A 19084-nucleotide genomic window follows, 5' to 3' on the forward strand; every position below is an offset into this window, starting at 1 on the left:
GGTGTTACATATAAGGAGAATGCAAAAGGCTACAGTGAAAAGAAAATGCCTGAAGCTAATATAAAATAAGCTGGTCATGATAGCTTCCATTCGACTGTACAGCAGCAGTCAACTTCTATTTAGAACCATGTCAAGTGATTGATCCGTCTTAAGGTGTTATTTTATGCAGTTCAACTGAACCCTATAGAACAACTTCTCAATCTGCCTATGATACATCAAACACGTACTCACGGAAGTTTGTTTCTTGAATACCTAATTAAGTGTTATCATGTATGAGAGAAAATTATCACAGAGTAATGTTTTAACAAACTCTGCTAAAAGATAATCAACTAGATTTAACCTTCCAAAAATGATAACAACCAAAGCCTTTAGTCCCAACAATTTGGAGTAGGTCACATGGATAATCTTTCTCCATTCATTTCTATGTGCAAGAGCCTGCCTCAAATCAAGCATTATCACATCCTCTGTTACTGATCATGCTAGTTTTGGTTCTTGTCCAACCAAGGAATCTTCTATTTGACTAAAAACACTCCATCATACTGGTGCAATGTGACACATTCAAACCATCATAATTGATTCTCACATAAAAGATCCTCTATAACTAAACCTAACTTTTGTTTGCTATTACAAGTTCTAGGTCCATCCCCTCTAGGAACACCACCAATCCACCTCAATGGATTTTCATTTCTTTTTTTATTCTATATTAATTCCAAGTACAATCAATATCTTATTCATATAGTCAAACCAGCAGTTATGCTGAGAAATAGGTATCATGAAACAAAAAGCCAAATCTCTAAAAACGGACCTAAAAGGAGATTTCCAATTTACTAAGAGAATGAACTAATAAATCTAGAAATTAAGAACCAAGAAATATGTGGTTTGAGATCAACATGACACCAATGACATCGTTAGAAGGTTTTTACATTCAGACAACACATTTCTTAATTAACTCCATTAACTTACTAATTACTCTAAAAGCTTAAGCTATTAAAGATCGGTGACTTATACATTTTACATTCTAATACTCCCCCTCACTTCTGAGCTAAAATATTTTAATAGGCCCAAAAAGTGAATTTAATCTAAATAAATAGAATTTTATATTTTCAAACAAAAATGAGCATGACGAGATTTGAACCCATAATCTCTGGGCTCGATAACATATTAACTCATTAATTACTCTAAAAACTTAAGCTTTTAGATAACAGTGTTTTTTATATTTTATAGTCTAATAGACTCCAATGAGGTCCAAATCATGTCTATACCTGCCCAAAACTTACATGAATAAGTCCAGATTGGAGTTGAGAGAGTCCAGCTCAAGTCTCATCCAGTCACAACCCTAGATAAAACCCACTCATCTAAAGCCTCACACAAAAATTTATGAATTACGAAAAACCATGGTTTGCCGGATCCCGAATGGGGTTCGGCTAAACCCGATCCGAACTCTTTCTATCTCTTTCTCTCTTTCCCTCTTTCTTCTCGCTCTCTCTTTTTCTCTTTCTCTCACTTTTTTTTCTCTTTTTCTCTCCTTACTATATAGTCATTGTTTCTCTTAAGGAGAAATCTAGCCCGTCGTTAGTGTCTAATTTTTTAATTTTATTTCTTTATTTTTCTCTCAGCTTTTTCATCTCTTCCACTCTTTTTTTCTTCTCTTTTCTTCTTTCTTTACTGCACCATAGTTTTTCTTTTTTTTGTTTGGTTTTCTTCCAACTCACTCTCTTTTTAATCTCTTCTTCTTTTCAGTTTTCACTATACCATGATTTTTCTTTCTTTATTTTTCTTATTTTTTATAATTCTTTCTAAATTTTTAGAAGTTTTCTACATTTTAAATAATTAAAAAGTCTAATCCGATTTAGGCGACCAATATGGCCAATCTAGCCGATACGTATTGTTTTTTCGGAAGGCCGATCCCGATCCCGATTCATCAAACCTTGCGAAAAACTAATAGAAGTAAATCCAAAGAAGTGTTCATCAAGAATTAGAAATCAGCTATCTATAATATAGTTAGTTTCCAAACAAGCACTTATTATAGCTACATATATAAAGCCAATTTGAGGCAGATAAATAAGTCAAGACTTGAAATTTGCAAAAAAATTCTTACTAAATAGAGAATATGCATAGGGAACTAGAAACTAACTTGTGTTTCTCAATGGCATTCAGAAGAATGGAAACCACCATAGGATACATGATAACAATCTCCTGCAACATTAATTCATATGTTGTGAAGTAATAAGTTAGTTTTCCGGACCCCTGAAAATTCACAGGGAAATTCAAAATGAACAAACCTGATTTTCTCCTAAGGCATTGTCTAGATCCTCCAATTTGCATCTTTTACAGATTTGAGGATCTGGAATTAGGATGAGTGCATTTTTAAGCCAACTTGTTCCTCCGAACAACTTCCTAGCTAAATTACTAGCAGTAAGTTCGGCTGGAAGATGATCAACTTCTTCAAGCAAGCTATCAACCTCCTGCATAAGGTCAAAAATTATTTAATATAAGCAGCCATGGATCTTCTGAGTAAAAACTATGATTGGCACATATATCTTGCAATCCAATGAGGATACTATGCATATGGATCTATGTTTTCACTGGTAATGTAAACAAAGAATAATCATGTCACTGGTAGTGATTCACATGGCCAAGGAAAAGGGGATAACAAGTTGTAGACATTAATATAAATTATAAAATAATGAGAAAAATATGGGTAGAACTAGAATCCAAAGATTGCATACCATATCACCTAAGCAATCAAGAAGAAACGAGATGATAGAACGGAAAATTCTACTTACAGAGAGAAATAAGGTAGCAAAGAAATCAATGATCCATCATCACAATATATCAAAAAGATCGAAATAAATATGACGTACAGTAATATTGAAATAATCTTTGTCAAAATGCAGTGATATAACTAAAAACAAAAGAAGTACAGATAACTAAATCCCAGCTACTCCTGTAGTTCAAGTCATTCAGAAGGAAGTTATTATCTGTAAACTAATAAGGGAAATTTGAAATCAAGATAAAGAATAGAGAGGGCACAATTGAAGAACAATAACACATTGATAGAGAAAGATTACATGACTGTTCCACTACAATGCAATCAAAACACAGAACTGCACTGTAAAGGCAAGTTGACAATCTCAATTTTTGATGGCCAGTACAATTCAATGTTGCAATCATGCAAAAAGAAGCATGTGAGTAATGCGTCGTAATGTCCAAATGATTACTCAAAAATCAAAATAGATACCTCCCTGTGTGTAAGCAATTTGACATACATAAACTTCATTTACAAAAGCCTCACCTAGGAATAATACAATTAATTCTACATTTGACAGCTAAATGGAGTGAAATAACTGGAAGATGGCATCATGGCGCATGACTGAAAAAATGAGTACATGAAGTTATGCTTGGAAGTTGGAACATCCACACCAAGTCAAATCTCATTTGTACAGTCAGTCAGTCAGTGACATGCATTTCAAAATATGTTTGAACAATACAAAATTATTGATGGCCAATTATTTTCCATCCTTCAAAGAAGAGGAAATCTGTCAATGTCTGGAACAAGGACGTGAAATTGTCAGTAAAGCAACTTATTGATAGAAAGATCATGCCAACTACTCTAATCTTGTATAACATTCTTTTGCATTATTTTTGGTATAGCAAACACCCTACATCTTTTCAGCAGATGCTTTAAAAATTCCACTGTGACAATGGATGATTTAAATGACTGCAAACTCTTACGCAGAAATATATATAGAGTAGTACATGCTCAAAGTTCCAATGAACTAGCAGTTTTACCATTCATGGTTGAACTCAATAGCAGAAGATGTGTCATCTAAAGAATATTCATAAATGTAGTATATGATAAACCAGGGTACACCTTAGATCAACATCAGATGATCAGAATAGCAAGAACAATAGTGAAGAAAAGAGCACATGACATAATTTAAGGTAAGAAGAAATACATCTGGCAGCTGCTATGTGAAAGTATGAATAAATTACATACCATGAGCAACGGAACCCTGAACCAGAAAGACAAGGCTCTTGAGATCCATTTCAACATCAAAGATGTATCTCGTAGTTTAGGTAACTCCTCAAATTCGAAACCAAGAGACAGTGCAACTTCTATTGCCACATTAACTTTACCAAGTAGTTCCTCAATTTTATTTGGAAGACAAGTGTCAATTAAGACACCAGCATCATGCATATGCAACAAACATTTTGAATCTTCTAATAAACTAAGTGCATCATGCTCCCATCCATGGAGTTCCTTTAAAATGATTTCAAGTCTTTGTGGAATGTCTAAAATAACCTTCAGACATTTAGATTGAGCAATCAATTCCTGCATAATCAGATAAAATATTGTACATCAGAAAGAAATAATTGGAAAAGTGATGAGATGATTTGGTGAGGCAATATAAACCTTTAAGTCGTCTACTTTCAGGAAAAGCCCAGTTCTTCTCCTACCACATAAATTGTGCTCCAAGTATGGCTGAGATTTATGCATCCATGACTGAGTTACTGATACTGCATCCACTATATTCACGAGAGAAGGGAGGGTAGCAAATATCTCTTCTGAAGACCTGAAATTATTGCATTAATGAACAAAAAGATACTACACTACAGCATAAACAGAATAAAACATTCAACAGTCAGTGGTATACCGTATGAGGGTCTCAAATTCAGACATGTAAGATGCATGACCAAAAATAACTCTAGCCTTTTCTTCCCAAGAAATGGCTGCCTTAAGCACTCTAGACATCTCGATGAACAAAAGCTCCTCATTAATTTTTAATCTGGCATGGGAATCAGGGTGAGGTATCAAAGCTCATAATTCATCATTAAACAGATCTCAAGATTGACCACCAATCCACAATATCGAAAACTTACAATGAAGCCTCTGTCACCACTTGCTGGATTGTCTCCAATGGCATACGAGTAGAGCGTGCCTGTTAGCAATTGCATAATCAAATTGTTAAATTAGCAAAGACAAAAGACCAAAGAGTCATCACAAAGTCAGTAAGAAATTAAGAATCATAAACCATATAACTGAAGAGTTAATTTAAATAGATCCAGAGATGAGCAACTTTATGTACACATGTTTCCTAAAGAGATTCTTAGAGAATAAGCATGCCGCATACTGGAGCTTAAAAACATAAAATATCAAGAGCATCTTCAAGCAACAGAAAGAGAACAGAACGGAACACCGAAAAGCAAAACATATTAAACAAGGTAAAGGGAAATAAATGAAAATTTTGCATAAAAAAGAAGAGTAATACCTCCAATGCTTTCTTTCTGCAAATTGACTTCTTTAGTTCTTCCTTGACCAAAGGCACCTCATCAACTATATCAACAAGAAACAGATGTTAAGAGGAAGAATATTTTTTGGACAATAATAATCTAGAGAAGAATTTTAATCTTTTCTACCAACAATTTCAGGAATAAATAAAAAATTTCAACAACTTATGCCTTGTAATCTTAGTGATTCCCCATCATTCAGGACACTATATAGTTCTTTAACAATGTTTGTGTAGTCTTCCCGTCCCTCAATGTTTTGCACAAGATCATTAGCATGGCAAATCCAGGAACATGCATCTCGGTGGTATTGCCTCAGGAGATTCAGCTCTGGAATTCTAAATGTCAAAATAGCAGCATCCCGCAGAAAATCTTCAAGTTCCTGCAGATTTGGAAGGCCAAAAAAAATACCATTTTGAAGCTTAATACAGGTACTTCTTGCAAAAAGCTAAAAGGTGGTAGCAAACAAGTAAAGATCACAACCTTTAATCTATGGGGGCGTTTTAGGTACTCTTCACACCGTATTTTCCATGAGTCAGCTTCTCTACATAAGTTTGAAAGCAAATGCATCTCCGGAAGATGAACATGAAGCTGTAGCATCTGTTAAATTTCATGATTATGTCAATTACAGAAAAGATGACAACTGCCAGATACTTCAAAAACATGGAAATAATGTACTTCAGAAAATAGAAGAGTAGGAGCTTGCTACAATAACTGCACCTCTGATGTCAGCGTGCTCAGGACACTGATTTCAAGGACATCTGGCTTTTTCTCTGACAGGCATGCAGAAGCATTTTTCAACCAAATCTGCGGTAGAATAGTTTAAGATCCCAAAACATTGGACACAACGAAAGAATGAAAAATAGCGCATAAAGAAACGTATTGTGAAAGAATCCAAGTCGGCCATTATTTTTCTTCTAATTTATTGCCCTCTTATTTCAATTCTACGAATCAACCAAATCCAATCTTCTCTGATGATATTCCTAGAAATATAACACAGTGGTGACTGAACTGTCTTGAACTTAGCATTCACTTAAATCACTCTTTCAAAACCATTTATTCTTATTTAATTATGCTATAATCAGCAAATGGTCATACAAGTACTTCAAACAAACGACCAACTTCAAACTCTACTAGAAATACACCAGCAGCATCCAGGAAAAGAGACAGATTATTCCCAATTTAAATATTTTTATTAGGAAACTGTACCTTTGCAGAAGAAAGCTCATTTGCCAATATTTCCGTTTCTCTTAGATTAATGGGAAATTCAGCAGCTCTGGAGTACAATTCTTCCAATTTGTCAATCTGGAGTAGAGATGTCAAAAAGAAACTAGAATCAGCAATTCTATAACTGACTCCAAAACGAAGAGCATAAATCTGTGACATTATACTATATATGATCAGAAAAGAGGAATGTAGATTGAACTAGTTCACAGAACAATACAAAGACTAATAGCACATAATGGAACTTTAACACAAAATTTAACTGTATTAACTTTACATCACATTTATATAGAATAAGACATTAACATAATGCTGTCGGAGTATTTTTATGTAATATTTAAATAATATTGCATACAACAGCAATAAATCTTTATTGAGTTAGTCTCAACAATTTGGAATCAACTATATGAATTATCTTCCTACATTGAACTTTATTTCGTAAGGTTATCCATTAAATCAAAATGTTATCATATTTTCACTTTCTATATCCTCCTATGTCAGTTTTGATCTACCCTCTCAAAGATTTCCAGCAGTAAATTTTCCTTGAGAACATTTTGCAATAGGTCACTTACACATAAGCAAGATGAAAGAGCAGACTTTATTTCGCTAACAAGCTTACTTGCCTCCTCCACATGGGCCTGCAAGGTAAATAAAAAGATTAAAAAGTTAAAAATTAGTTTTGCTGCATGCACAGAACTGAGCTACAGGAATCTACATGTACTGACTTTCAATTTCGTAAGTCCAGGCTCACAGCAGGGAACAGGATTAACACTCAGCAATTCCTCAACCTCATAACACGATACTTTCGCAGTATGCTTGTTCTTAGAATGAATGCAGTCATCTATTTTGGACAGGCAATTTTTTACATTAGATGCCCACTTCTGAGTTTTGATCAACCTGTATGACATATCACGTACCTGTCACATGCAGCACCAAAGAGAATATGTCATGGCATGAAATCAATTGGTCAAAACTTGTCTAAATGGAATACATAATAATAATTAAAGAAAAATACAGGGTCCATCTCATGATTGGCCCAAAGAAATTGCTCAGCTTCCTTTAGGGCAGTATTATAAGCAGCATCCGAGAATGGCATCTCAAGAATTTGGTAAGATTTTGAAAGCCAATCTTCCGCTAGTTGTGCATAAGATATGCGACCACCTTTAACCTGAATTTGAGTAAAATCACATTATCCAAAGCAAGAAGAGCTGATAACAAATTGGAAGAACACCCAAAAAAAAAAACAATTAAAGAAAGTTCTTCTATGAAGTGTCTGCTACTTCGCAAGTTCTTGATATCCAAGAGATAAGATTTGAAACCAATGCGTACACATGAACTTAACCAGACAATGAAAGATACTACTAGTTCACTAATAGCGACTATCCAAGGCCAAATCTTTCAGCCTAGTTCTCTGGTTCAAGGAGTTCACAATCCATATGGGAATCATGATAATGATATCACATTTCGTAAAGATCATGATATTGCATTCCATATTTCCTAATACCTTACCATTCATAGATGCTAGTGCAGAACTTCATCCAGTACACTCGATCTTACTTAGCACCAACTTTTCTCAAAATACTCCTATATAGCATCACGATAGTGAATTTTGAAATCATTATGGTCAGAATTTTTACCTAAAATTCTTAAAAAATGAAGTCTTGTATCCTAAAGTTTATTATATATATTGTAAATGATGTCAAATGAAGTTTGGGATTGCCAGATCCACTCATCCACTATTTTGGAGTTTTGCTCCCGCTGCAAGCCTTCAACCACAACTGAACCATTATATCTTCCAATCCTCTTGAAAATTAGGTCATTAAATAATAAGAACTTCATTAAGAACTAATAAAAGTTATGCGCAACTGCATGAACAATGTCACTTTACAATCAAGAACTGCATAGCAACTCTTACCAGTCACAACATTATGAGCCATCAGCCAAGTAGAAGCAGACATACGGAGAAAATGTTCAACTTTCTTACCTTTGCACCTGATTCATTAGGAAGTAAATGGCGCCATTGAGAAAATTCAATCTTTGTAGCCACCTCAGAAAATTTAGCCTCTGCGGTGAGAGAGCTAATACAGACCAAATCACCCAGCTCTGCAAGATTGTGACGGTAAAGAAGATGAAGGTTGTTGGGACTACATTCACAAAGACGCTTCCAGTGCTGAAAACAAAAAATGAAAGGAAGTAAATGCATGTTTTCAACTACCTAATCTTAGTAACTATCTAGAACCAGAGACCATGAGTTAAACAATCTTATTATCAAGTAAAGATTGGCCTATTTAGGAAAGTACAGAATTTGGAAGGCTACAGAATGTAATGCTCCCTTTGTTGGACGTTGACAATATCCAAGAAGGCACTCCTCGACAATCTGATTTGGAGTTGTGATGCTTATGTCAGCAAAGGAACCTAACCATGGCACTTCTTGGATTCATGCAGATAAATTGTGTTAAGTGTCCAAAATGTTCAAATGTCAAATATCTGACATTTTGAATGGAAACAATCTATTTCCATATTAAGTTTCATAAGAACATGTTTGTACGTTTAGTTAAAAAAATTTATGAGATCATTCTCCAGTTTTAGGAAAATATTAGTTTAACTAATGGCATTCGTATGCATAAAATTGGAACAGAGACTCTCCGGCATGCTTTGTGTGCTAACAAGGAAATAGTTGAAGAAGAGCATGAGACACTTCACACATTTATCTTCTCAATAACCTTTGTTATGAATGTATTAAATACTTTTCAAGTGCTTGGTCTGCTAAATCAAAATATCATCATCATCATCATGGTCAGCACAATTGAGGCATTTGCCTATGATATGGCACTGGCCTAAGGACGGCTCGAACGAAAAGGCTCCAAAGAATTGTCAAACTTCAATAACTGGTTTTCAATCAAACATCAATCGTCTAGATATTGGTACCAAATTCTTCGCCATGGGAAAATCAATCAACTTGCCCTAAACACCCCAGTTGGATAAGGCATCTACCTTCTTGGTTGCAATCTAGGCTCATATACCTACGGAGCAATGGCACGGACACCACATTTAGGCACGTGTACTCATGCAGATGCTAGAGGGCAGCCCATCCAGTGACGTTTTGGTTGGGCGACGAGTTGTGAGGGAGAGATTTCACATGAGTATTTTAGTCTTTCGTTTAAGAGGCTTTTTTAGTCTTTTGCCCTTTTTTTAGGGTTTGCTTATATAAAGGCATGTTACATTATCACTTGGAGTTTAATGAATACTTTTGACATTTTGAGATTATCAACTTTTCCTTTGCTGGTGGATTCCAACAACCCATTAGTGGATTCTATTGACATTTCTTTTCTCCATTGAAACTCTTGTTCTACATTATTTTTGGTATTAGAGCTAAAAATTCTACACTACACCGCATTTATTTTTTGCCTGATCGTCCCACAAACACCGGAGAGCTATGACATCCGATGCACAAGGAGCACAACAAGTTCCGAATCCGAATCGCACAAAGATAACACCATTAGTGAGGGACAGGAAGAATCCATCATCACCGTGGAATCTCCACGTGGGACTCGAAAATCATCAAAAGAGAGTTGCTATGTTATTCAATAAATCAACCTCTCTTTTCATTGTAGATAAGAAAAAAAGGAGAACGTCTTGTTTGAAAAAGAAAATCCAAAATTCAATTTACTGTTTCCTTTTCTCTCTGCATTTTGAATTTCAAAATTTCAAGATTCAAATTTAAAGATTGCTTTTCCTTAATTATCTCAATTGTTTTCTTAATTTCCTATTTTATCGGAATGTCCCAAACAACCAAACCTTCAAAATTTCTCTTTTCCCTCCAAATCAATTCCAACCCAAAACCAAACCCACTAACCCACCCATCAACCTTGACTCAACCAAACCCCAACTCAACCCAATAACCAAAATCCATCATCCCAAAGCCCAAAAACTCACTGACCCACTTAACCCAACCTGTTAAACCAATAAACCCAGTTAACCAATCAACCCGATCCATGTTTCTCTTCCCATTAGATCTCATTCCATACCTCCCATTCTTCCTCCATTCCCACAGCCGCCATTAATCCCTTCCTCCGAGCAGAGCTACCCACCTTGATGCCACTCCGTCGAGTTCTTCGACAATGCCAACTCGCCGAGATGTTCATCGACAACAACGTCACTGCACCCCACAACCATTCATCTCTTATCAGCTACCCTTCCTTCAGCCGGCAGCACCGCTGCCTTGCCAACTCCATCTGTCGGTCACCACTGCATTAATCAATGCCTCGTCGACCACCTATTGTGGGCCTCCATTCGTACGATCAACACCACTGCTAGGAAGCCTCTGTCCACCGGTCATCACTCTACCGCACCACCATCGTCGTCGCTCTCGGCCCACCTAACACCGCTTTCTTTTCATCGCCACTGGCATCTCCAGCACCGGTATCACCTCCCAGTCAGCCTCTGCTGCTACGATCGACGACAATAGCCTTCCACCTCACTATTGTTGTCACCACCGCGGACTCCACTACCATCGTCACCACCATGGTCTCCACTGCCACTGTCACCATGTACCCTTCCAATGGTAATGATCTCCTTGTCAGTCACTATTACCCACTTGCTGCCACCACTGGCGCCCCTCCAACTGTCGTCGTCACCATCACGCCTCTACTACCACTAGCCTCCCTGTCAGTCACCGGTCTTCACCGTCACCTTAATCACTGCCACCACCGTAGCTTCTCCTAGTGCTGCTGCTACCGCTGCCCAACGTTGACCCACCTATCAGTCACGACATGCTCTCCAGAGAATTCGCTAGAATAGGTAACATCCTTCCTTGTCAAAGTGTAACCTAATCATCTTTAATAGCTCGTCCTAATTTTTGTGTCAAAATATGTGATAGCATAACTGAGTACCACTAGAAATAAAAACCTTTGCTTTACATTTCTGCTGAAACACACTAAACTCAATATTAATGGGGTAACTAGCTTGATTAGAGGGAAAAATCTAAACATATAGGTTACCGTTTCGATTGCGAGGCATGCACTATTGGATTGAAGTTAAGTGTGGAATTCTTATCATATCATTATATTATTCGTAGTAGTTATTGCATTTCACTTTGCATTATTATTCCAAAAAATCTTTTTGCATGAACCTTAGTAGTGGTCGGGTAGTTTTCAATTTTCAATCCCATTTTGTTATGAAACCTAGCACCATGGATGATATTCGAAGATTCAATCAGGAATCCTTTGATAAATATGCCACCAAACTTGATGATATCAACACCTGTCATGAGCCTTTTGAAACTTGTTATGACAAGCCTAGAAATGGGAACGATACAAAAGCTTCCATGAGCTACGCATGTCAATCCCGACTTTGACATCCCACGATGTGATCATAATCAATCTTATCAAGAAAGAGTTCTAAACTAATTTCTACAACAATGTCAATATCAATATGAAACTATGGAACCAAATGTTAACAAAAGATTTAGAAACACCACAACTTACGAAGAATATAAAGACCCTGAGGATCAAATAATGAAAAATATTACAATAGATGCTCCTACATTTGATGGACGGGTGGATCCAACGATGTTCACCAATTGGATTCGCAAAATGGACCACTTATTCCTGTGGTATAACTTGTCTGAAGATCAAAAAGTCATATTTGCCCAAATGAGGCTTATTTTTTTTGGCAAATTAGCGAACAAATTTTAATCTGAAGAAATCAACCCCCGATGACTGATTGGGTAGAAACGAAAGAAAATAAAAGAAAAATATTTGCCCAATTCTTATCACAGTGACTTATTGGACTAGTGGAATAATCTTAGGAAAGGGACAAGATCTGCAAGCAATTATATGTCTCAATTTGAGGAGTACATATTAAAGTGCAACATCGTAGAAGATGAAAGGATGACCTTAATTCATTTCAGGCACGGCCTCAACAAATATATTAGGCGTGAATTAATTTTTCGAGAAGTAACCACATTAAATCAAGCTTACACTTTTGCATTAAACTATGAAATGATCGCCAAGCAACAACTATCAAGGCGTTCCGTGAGTCGAACTCCTTTTAATTTTGCCCCAAATGGAGCTAAAAGCCTCAAACCCAAGCTGCAACATCTCTTCCTAGAAATAGCCTCAATCCGCTATCGATCAACTAGGATAAAGGGAAAGGACATTTGAATGACACTATACCTACCACCGATATTCATCGGTGCTATAGATGTAAACAAATAGGTTGGGTTTCCATGCATTGTCCTAGTAAGGCTATAAGGCCTTATACTCTGGGGATAGGAAAATGTAGTTGAAGAAGACGATGGCGATGAACAAATTTATGAACCGGACCCTGATGTTATACATGATAGTGATGAGGAACGTGCCTTTGCATCCCGTTGGGGTTGTCAGGATGCGCGTTGACTCTACCAAGGGATATTGATGATTGGCGTCGCAACATAATTTTTGCACCTACATTAAATGCGGGATTAAAGACTACAAGGTAATCATCGATAATGGAAACTGCATTAATATGGTCTCTTCTAGTGTAGTGTCCCATCTAGGATTAAAATCTACTCATCTAAATCCTTACAAAGTATCTTGGAACAACGCCTCCTCTATTTCCATTAATGAGCATTGTCTTGTTCCCATCCAATTTTTTTCATACAAAGAAGATATTCGGTGTGACATTTTGCCAATGGATGTGGGGCATATTATCTTGGGTCGTCTATGGTTGTTTGATTGAGATGTGACCATTTTTGCCCGATCGAATTCGTGTTCTTTCTTTTTTTTAGGGTACAAAAATAAAAATTAATCCTATGCACCCCAAACTAGCTAATAACGATAACAAAGAGAACGCTATTACTCAAAAGGTTTTACACATCATAGATCCCAAAGAATTTGCAGAGGCAAACCAAGAATCCATCGTTTTTGCCTTATTGGCGCGCAAAGTGGAGAATCACACCATTAGTCCACCTTCTGAAGAAGTAGCTCATCTTTTGGCAGAATTTCAAGCTGTTTTCTCCGAAGATCTCCTAATTTACCTCATTATCGAATGAGTCTTACTGAACATGCTGAATTACAACAAGTAAATGAGCAGTTAAATAAAGGATTTGTTCGTGAGAGCTTAAGTCCATGTGTTATCCCTACTTTACTTACTCCAAAAAGGGATGGTTCGTGGCACATGTGCATCGATAGTCATGCTATCAATAGGATAACAGTGAAGTATTGCTTTCCAAAGTGGTTACCGCCAAATCAGAATCTGTCCAGGAGATGATTGGGAAACTGTGTTTAAAACCAAGGAAGGTTTGTATGAATGATTGGTAGCACTTTTTGGGCTCTCTAATGCTCCAAGCACATTTATAAGAGTTATGATACAAGTGCTCCAACCATTCATAGGCAAATTTCTAGTACTGTACTTTAGTGACATTCTAATTTATAGCCACTCAAAGAGACAACATTTAGATTATTCGCGTCAAGTCTGCCTCGCTCTCCACACTTCAAGCCTCTATGATAACAAGAAGGTTGCTCATTTCTTATAGATCGAGTTGTTTTTGTAGGATTTGTGGTTTCACCCAAAGGAACATGCGCTGACCCGCAAAAAATCAAAGCAATTGTTGATTGGCCTAAACCCCAGAACATTCAAGATGTTCATAGTTTTCATGGACCTGATACATTCTATCGACATTTTATTCGCAAGTCAGTACAATCATATTCCCAATTACTAATTGCCTCAAAAAAGATGACTTTCAATGGTCTCGATCTGCAAATAAAGCCTTTCAGGAGATCAAGAGGAGAATGACAAAAGCTCATGTTATGCGCCTTCCTGATTTCTCTAAAGCTTTTGAAGTAGAGTATGATGCCTTAGGAATTGGGATAGGTGGCGTCCTTAGTCAAGAACGTCATCATGTTACCTATTTTAGTGAAAAAGTTAAATGAGGCAAAACAAAGGTATTCCACATATGACAAGGAATTTTATACAGTTATTCAAGCTCCTCGCTACTAACATCATTATTTACTCCCGAATATATTTGTGCTATACTCTGACCATAAAGCCCTCCAATATCTCAACTCTAAAACGAAGCTCAATGCTCAGCATGGTCGCTGGATTGAGTTTTTACAGGAATACACTTTTGTTCTAAAACATAGGGCCGGAGTTAGAAAAAAAAGGCAACTGATGCGCTCAGTCAAAGGATCAATCTTCTTTCCATCACAAGTATCACTATCACGGGATTTGACAAGCTAAAAGAAGATTATGCCTCATGCCTAATTTTAGAGAAGCAGTTATGAACCAGATCTGAAAAGTTTGACGTAATAAAATTATGATATTTTTATGGGTTGTAACCTCATGAGTTCGGATTCTAATGGCATTGGTTTCACGTGAATCGGTGCTTGGGGTACTCATATGACAAGCCAAGGCCCTGAAATAATCACCAAAACTAAAATTGAGCCTTGCAACGAGACACAGACATTTCTCATGCTGCATAACATTTTTTGATATATTTGATAGTCGTCAAGCTTCGTCTAACCCTCGTTTTCGCAGTCAAAAGCGAGAAAAACCTGATCCCTCTCCTTTTTACGTCCCAAAATCCCAATTTGTGACCTACCATATGATCTTTTTATTGTTATATCAGGAGTTACTCCACGTATTGCAAGTTAAAATTAAAATAGTGGAAGAATATCAGAACTTGACATATTGGTAATTATCCAATGTTGCGGCCGTCATTGGAGAGTGGCGGACGACAAAGGGTGGTGGTGGACGGCCGTAGAATACGGTGGCTCGTGGAGCTGATAGTAGCTAAGATTTGGAGGTAGAATTATAATTCTAAGTTAGATCTACTCCTAGAAAAATAAACGGCTATGATTAATTTATTTCTACTCCTAGATTATTTTACTTACTCCTAAGATAAACTCAAGGCTAAAATAATTTCTCAATATTTCAATGTTTCAATGCTTTAACAAAAAGCAACCCAACCCCTTTATATACAAGGTCGGTACAATGAGTCCTAGTAGGATTAACATTAAAGGCTTACACGGCTCGAAGTAGAATTTGTCTTAAAAGCTTACATAACTTAATTAGATTTATCTTAAAGGTTTACTTGACTTAATTAGACTTATATTAAAGATTTATTTGACTTAATTAGATTTGTCTTTGTTAATGTATATACTCTTATCATGTACCTAAGGGACAATATACCTCAACCATGTATTTATACTCATTCTCAATGTGAATACAAGTGTGTTCTTCCATTCGTCACATGGTAACAGAGCCCACACTAGGTTACCATCTCTAACCTTCTTCGTGAACTCGTAGCCAATCAATCTCTCCAGTCGATGGATCACACTCATTTCCTTCGATGCCTCGCTGCCATCGATCGTCGCGAACTCGAGTGGCAGCTCCAAGATCTCCATCGACGCCGCCAGCAAATCCGTCGACTCCAGCCCCTTTCCGTCGATTCCGCAGAGGAGCGGCGTCTCCTGGCCTTCGACGCCTCGCTGCCATCGATTGTCGCGAGCTCGAGTGGCAGCTCCAAGGTCTCCATCGACACCGCTGGCAAATCCGTCGACTCCGGCCCCTTTCCGTCGATTCCGCCCCTTCTCTAGATCTCTATCAACGCCGCCGACTCTTCCTTCAGGCTAGAAGCTTCTGATCGGAGAGGCTTGCCAACTCCGGCGCTTCCTCCAACTCCGGCGACGGCGATCGTTACAGGTTGGGCGCCTTTAGGACTCAACGCAAGGTGAATCAATCCCTATCTGAGAAATAATTGATTAGATCAATTCATCTCAATTTGTTCTTGCTCGAAGTCTGATCTAGCAAAGGGTTAATTGATTAAACTTGCTACTTGATTCAATTCATCTCAATCCTATCTAAGAAATAATTGATTAGATCAATTCATCTCAATTTGGTCATGCTTGAAGTCTGAGCCAGCAAAGGATTAATTGATTAAACTTGCAACTTGAATCTGTTGCTACTATTTTTCAATGGCTAATTCTGATACAGTCCGTGATTATCTTCCTTCTTCCGCTGATTTTATGCTTGTAACCGCTGCTGATTGGCCATATTGGTGTGCTACAGTAGAGAGTGCACTTGATGGACGTGACCTCTCAATTCATCTTGACAAATCTAGTATTATACCTTCCGATGACTCCAAAGAGTATGCTACTTGGAAGGCTCGTGATCGTCGTGTTCGGGCATATTTGATTGCCTCTATTAACAAAGCACTTCGTCCGGATTTTATCCGATTTATCACTGCAGCTGATCTTTGGTGCCACCTTCGATCTCGTTTTGTCGAATCTAGTGGTGCTCGGGAGTATCACCTTCTGTCCAGTGCTCAAACAGCTCAGCAGGGTGAACGATCCATCCAACAGTTTTATAGTCATATGCGAGACTTTTGGCATGAGTTGTAGGCATTGGAGCCTTCTAATTTTCCTTTGCAATTTGCCAACACCTATGAGACCTTTAGAGAGTGTCGCCAGTTGTACAAATTTCTGTATCCTCTTCGCCCGGAGTTTGCTCCTTTGGCAGGAACTTTGGTTCATCGTGGCACTTTGCCAAGTTTAGAGTCAGCTGTGGCTGAGCTAGTTGCCGAGGAGACTCGACTACGTACTGTTCAGTCTCGATGTGCTCCACCAGTGGCTTTCCCTTCGACCGGGGTGGAACAGGTTCTTGCTGTTGCTTCTGCTAATTACTCTCGCTCAAACTGCTCTCGCTCTCATCCTCAGTGTTCTCATTGTCATAAGCCGGGACATCTGATTGAGACATGTTGGGAATTGTATCCTGAGAAACGCAAGAACCACAAACAAAAGAGTCGTCTACGTCCGACGGCATCTATGGCTACTATTGTTTCTTCTAAGATGCCTTCCACCATTCCTGTCTTGCATACTGCTCCATCAAATCGTCTTCAGCAAATTGAGCAAACACTGGCGCAACAGAGTCAGCTCCTCAGTCGTCTTTTACATAATCCAGTGGCCACTACATCTGCTTCTCCAACAGATCACTCAGCCAACGTCTTTTTCTTCAAGTAATAGTAAAAGCAGTTCATCTTTTGATCTTGTTCATTCTGATATATGGGGCCCTGCACCTTTATCTTCTAGGTGTGGATATTTGTATTATGTGAGTTTCATTGATGACTTTTCTAGATATACTTGGGTTTATCTCATTCGTCATCGCTCTGAGATTCCCCAAATTTATCAAATTTTTACATCTATGATTCACACTCAGTTTCACAAACACATTAAGGTTTTCAGGTCTGACTGTGCTCGAGAGTACACCTCTACTGCTATGTGTTCCATTCTCCATTCTCATGGCACCATTTTTCAACAGTCTTGTCCCTACACTCATGAACAAAATGGTGTAGCAGAACGAAAACATCGTCATATTTTAGAGACTACGCGTGCTCTCATTCTTAGTTCATCTATCCCTCGTTCTTTCTGGGCAGAAGCTCTCTTGACCTCTGTTAACCTTGCCTTCTCCTCTCCTACAAGATCGCTCTCCTCATGAGGTTCTTTTATCTATTAAACCAGATTATAGTATTCTTCGTCTCTTTGGATGTACTTGCTTTGTTTTGCTACCTGCTCATGAGTATGACAAGTTGTCCGCTCGATCTGTGCAATGTGTTCTTCTCGGATATAGTTCTGAACACAAAGGTTATAGATGATATGACCCTTTGACTCGTCGAATGCGGATTGCTCGTCATGTCTCTTTTCTAGAGAATATTCCTTATTACTCTCATGAGTCTGAGGACCTCACTTTTCTTGAGCCTCCAGCTTCGACATCTATTCCTCAGTCTCCTCTTGAGACAGTGCCCACTTCAAATTCTCCTGAGGAGCTTCTTGTTGGATGTCCTAGTGATTCTCTCCCTTGTCGTCCTATCACTCAGGTATACTCTCGACAAGTTATTCATGTACCTCCTTCATCTTCTCCTCCTCATGTTCCTCCTATTTCATTTTCGGCTCCACCTCCTACACCTTCTCCTCCAGCTGGTACTGTGGGTCCTCGCCGATCTCAACGTGAGCATCGTTCTCCTCAGAGATATGGATTTATTGATGTTGCATGCTATTCTTCTGAGTTCCACACCTTTTTGACAGCTCTTCACGCAGATCATGAGCCTAATTCTTATCAGGAGGTTGTTGTCCATCCTGAGTGGCAACATGCTATGAATGAGTTTCAGGCTTTTGCACATACTCAGACATGGGATGTTGTTCCTCTACCAAGTGGCATTGAACCTGTTAGTTGTAAATGGGTTTACAAAATCAAGAGATGACCTGATGGATCTATTGAAAGATATAAAACTCGTCTTGTTGCTAGAGGTTTCACCCAAGAGTATGGCATTGATTATGAGGAGACATTTGCCCTTGTGGCTCAGATGACTATTGTTCGTACTCTTCTTGCGGTAGCTGCCATTCGTCGCTGGCCTTTGTATCAAATGGATGTAAAAAATGCTTTTCTTCATGGTGATTTGGCAGAAACAGTTTATGTGCAGCCTCCACCGGGATTATCTGTTCCTTTGTCCCATGTTTGTCGACTTCGGCGTGCCATCTATGGTCTCAAGCAAGCACCCCGTGCTTGGTTTGAGCGGTTTCGTCGAGCAATGACA

The 19084-nt window shown here is 38.0% G+C and overlaps 1 protein-coding gene across 1 annotated transcript in view; it reads right to left on the reverse strand.

Annotated features, from left to right (window-relative positions):
• LOC140788173 (lysine-specific demethylase JMJ17) overlaps positions 1–19084 on the reverse strand; it is a 47215-nt gene that overhangs the window by 12369 nt on the left and 15762 nt on the right. Inside the window, exons 8-22 of the mRNA XM_073137323.1 lie at positions 8498–8683; positions 7529–7681; positions 7239–7430; positions 7086–7151; positions 6499–6594; positions 6010–6096; positions 5773–5889; positions 5464–5671; positions 5274–5338; positions 4885–4943; positions 4659–4790; positions 4418–4577; positions 4001–4336; positions 2283–2465; positions 2135–2196 (exon numbers count right to left, since the gene is read on the reverse strand). Coding sequence (XP_072993424.1) covers positions 2135–2196; positions 2283–2465; positions 4001–4336; positions 4418–4577; positions 4659–4790; positions 4885–4943; positions 5274–5338; positions 5464–5671; positions 5773–5889; positions 6010–6096; positions 6499–6594; positions 7086–7151; positions 7239–7430; positions 7529–7681; positions 8498–8683 — 2102 coding nt within the window. The remainder of the gene's footprint in view (positions 1–2134; positions 2197–2282; positions 2466–4000; positions 4337–4417; positions 4578–4658; positions 4791–4884; positions 4944–5273; positions 5339–5463; positions 5672–5772; positions 5890–6009; positions 6097–6498; positions 6595–7085; positions 7152–7238; positions 7431–7528; positions 7682–8497; positions 8684–19084) is intronic.

The sequence above is a fragment of the Typha latifolia genome, chromosome 5, assembly GCF_019914945.1.
Source record: "Typha latifolia isolate L0001 chromosome 5, TyphaL0001v2, whole genome shotgun sequence".
Taxonomy (NCBI): domain Eukaryota; kingdom Viridiplantae; phylum Streptophyta; class Magnoliopsida; order Poales; family Typhaceae; genus Typha; species Typha latifolia.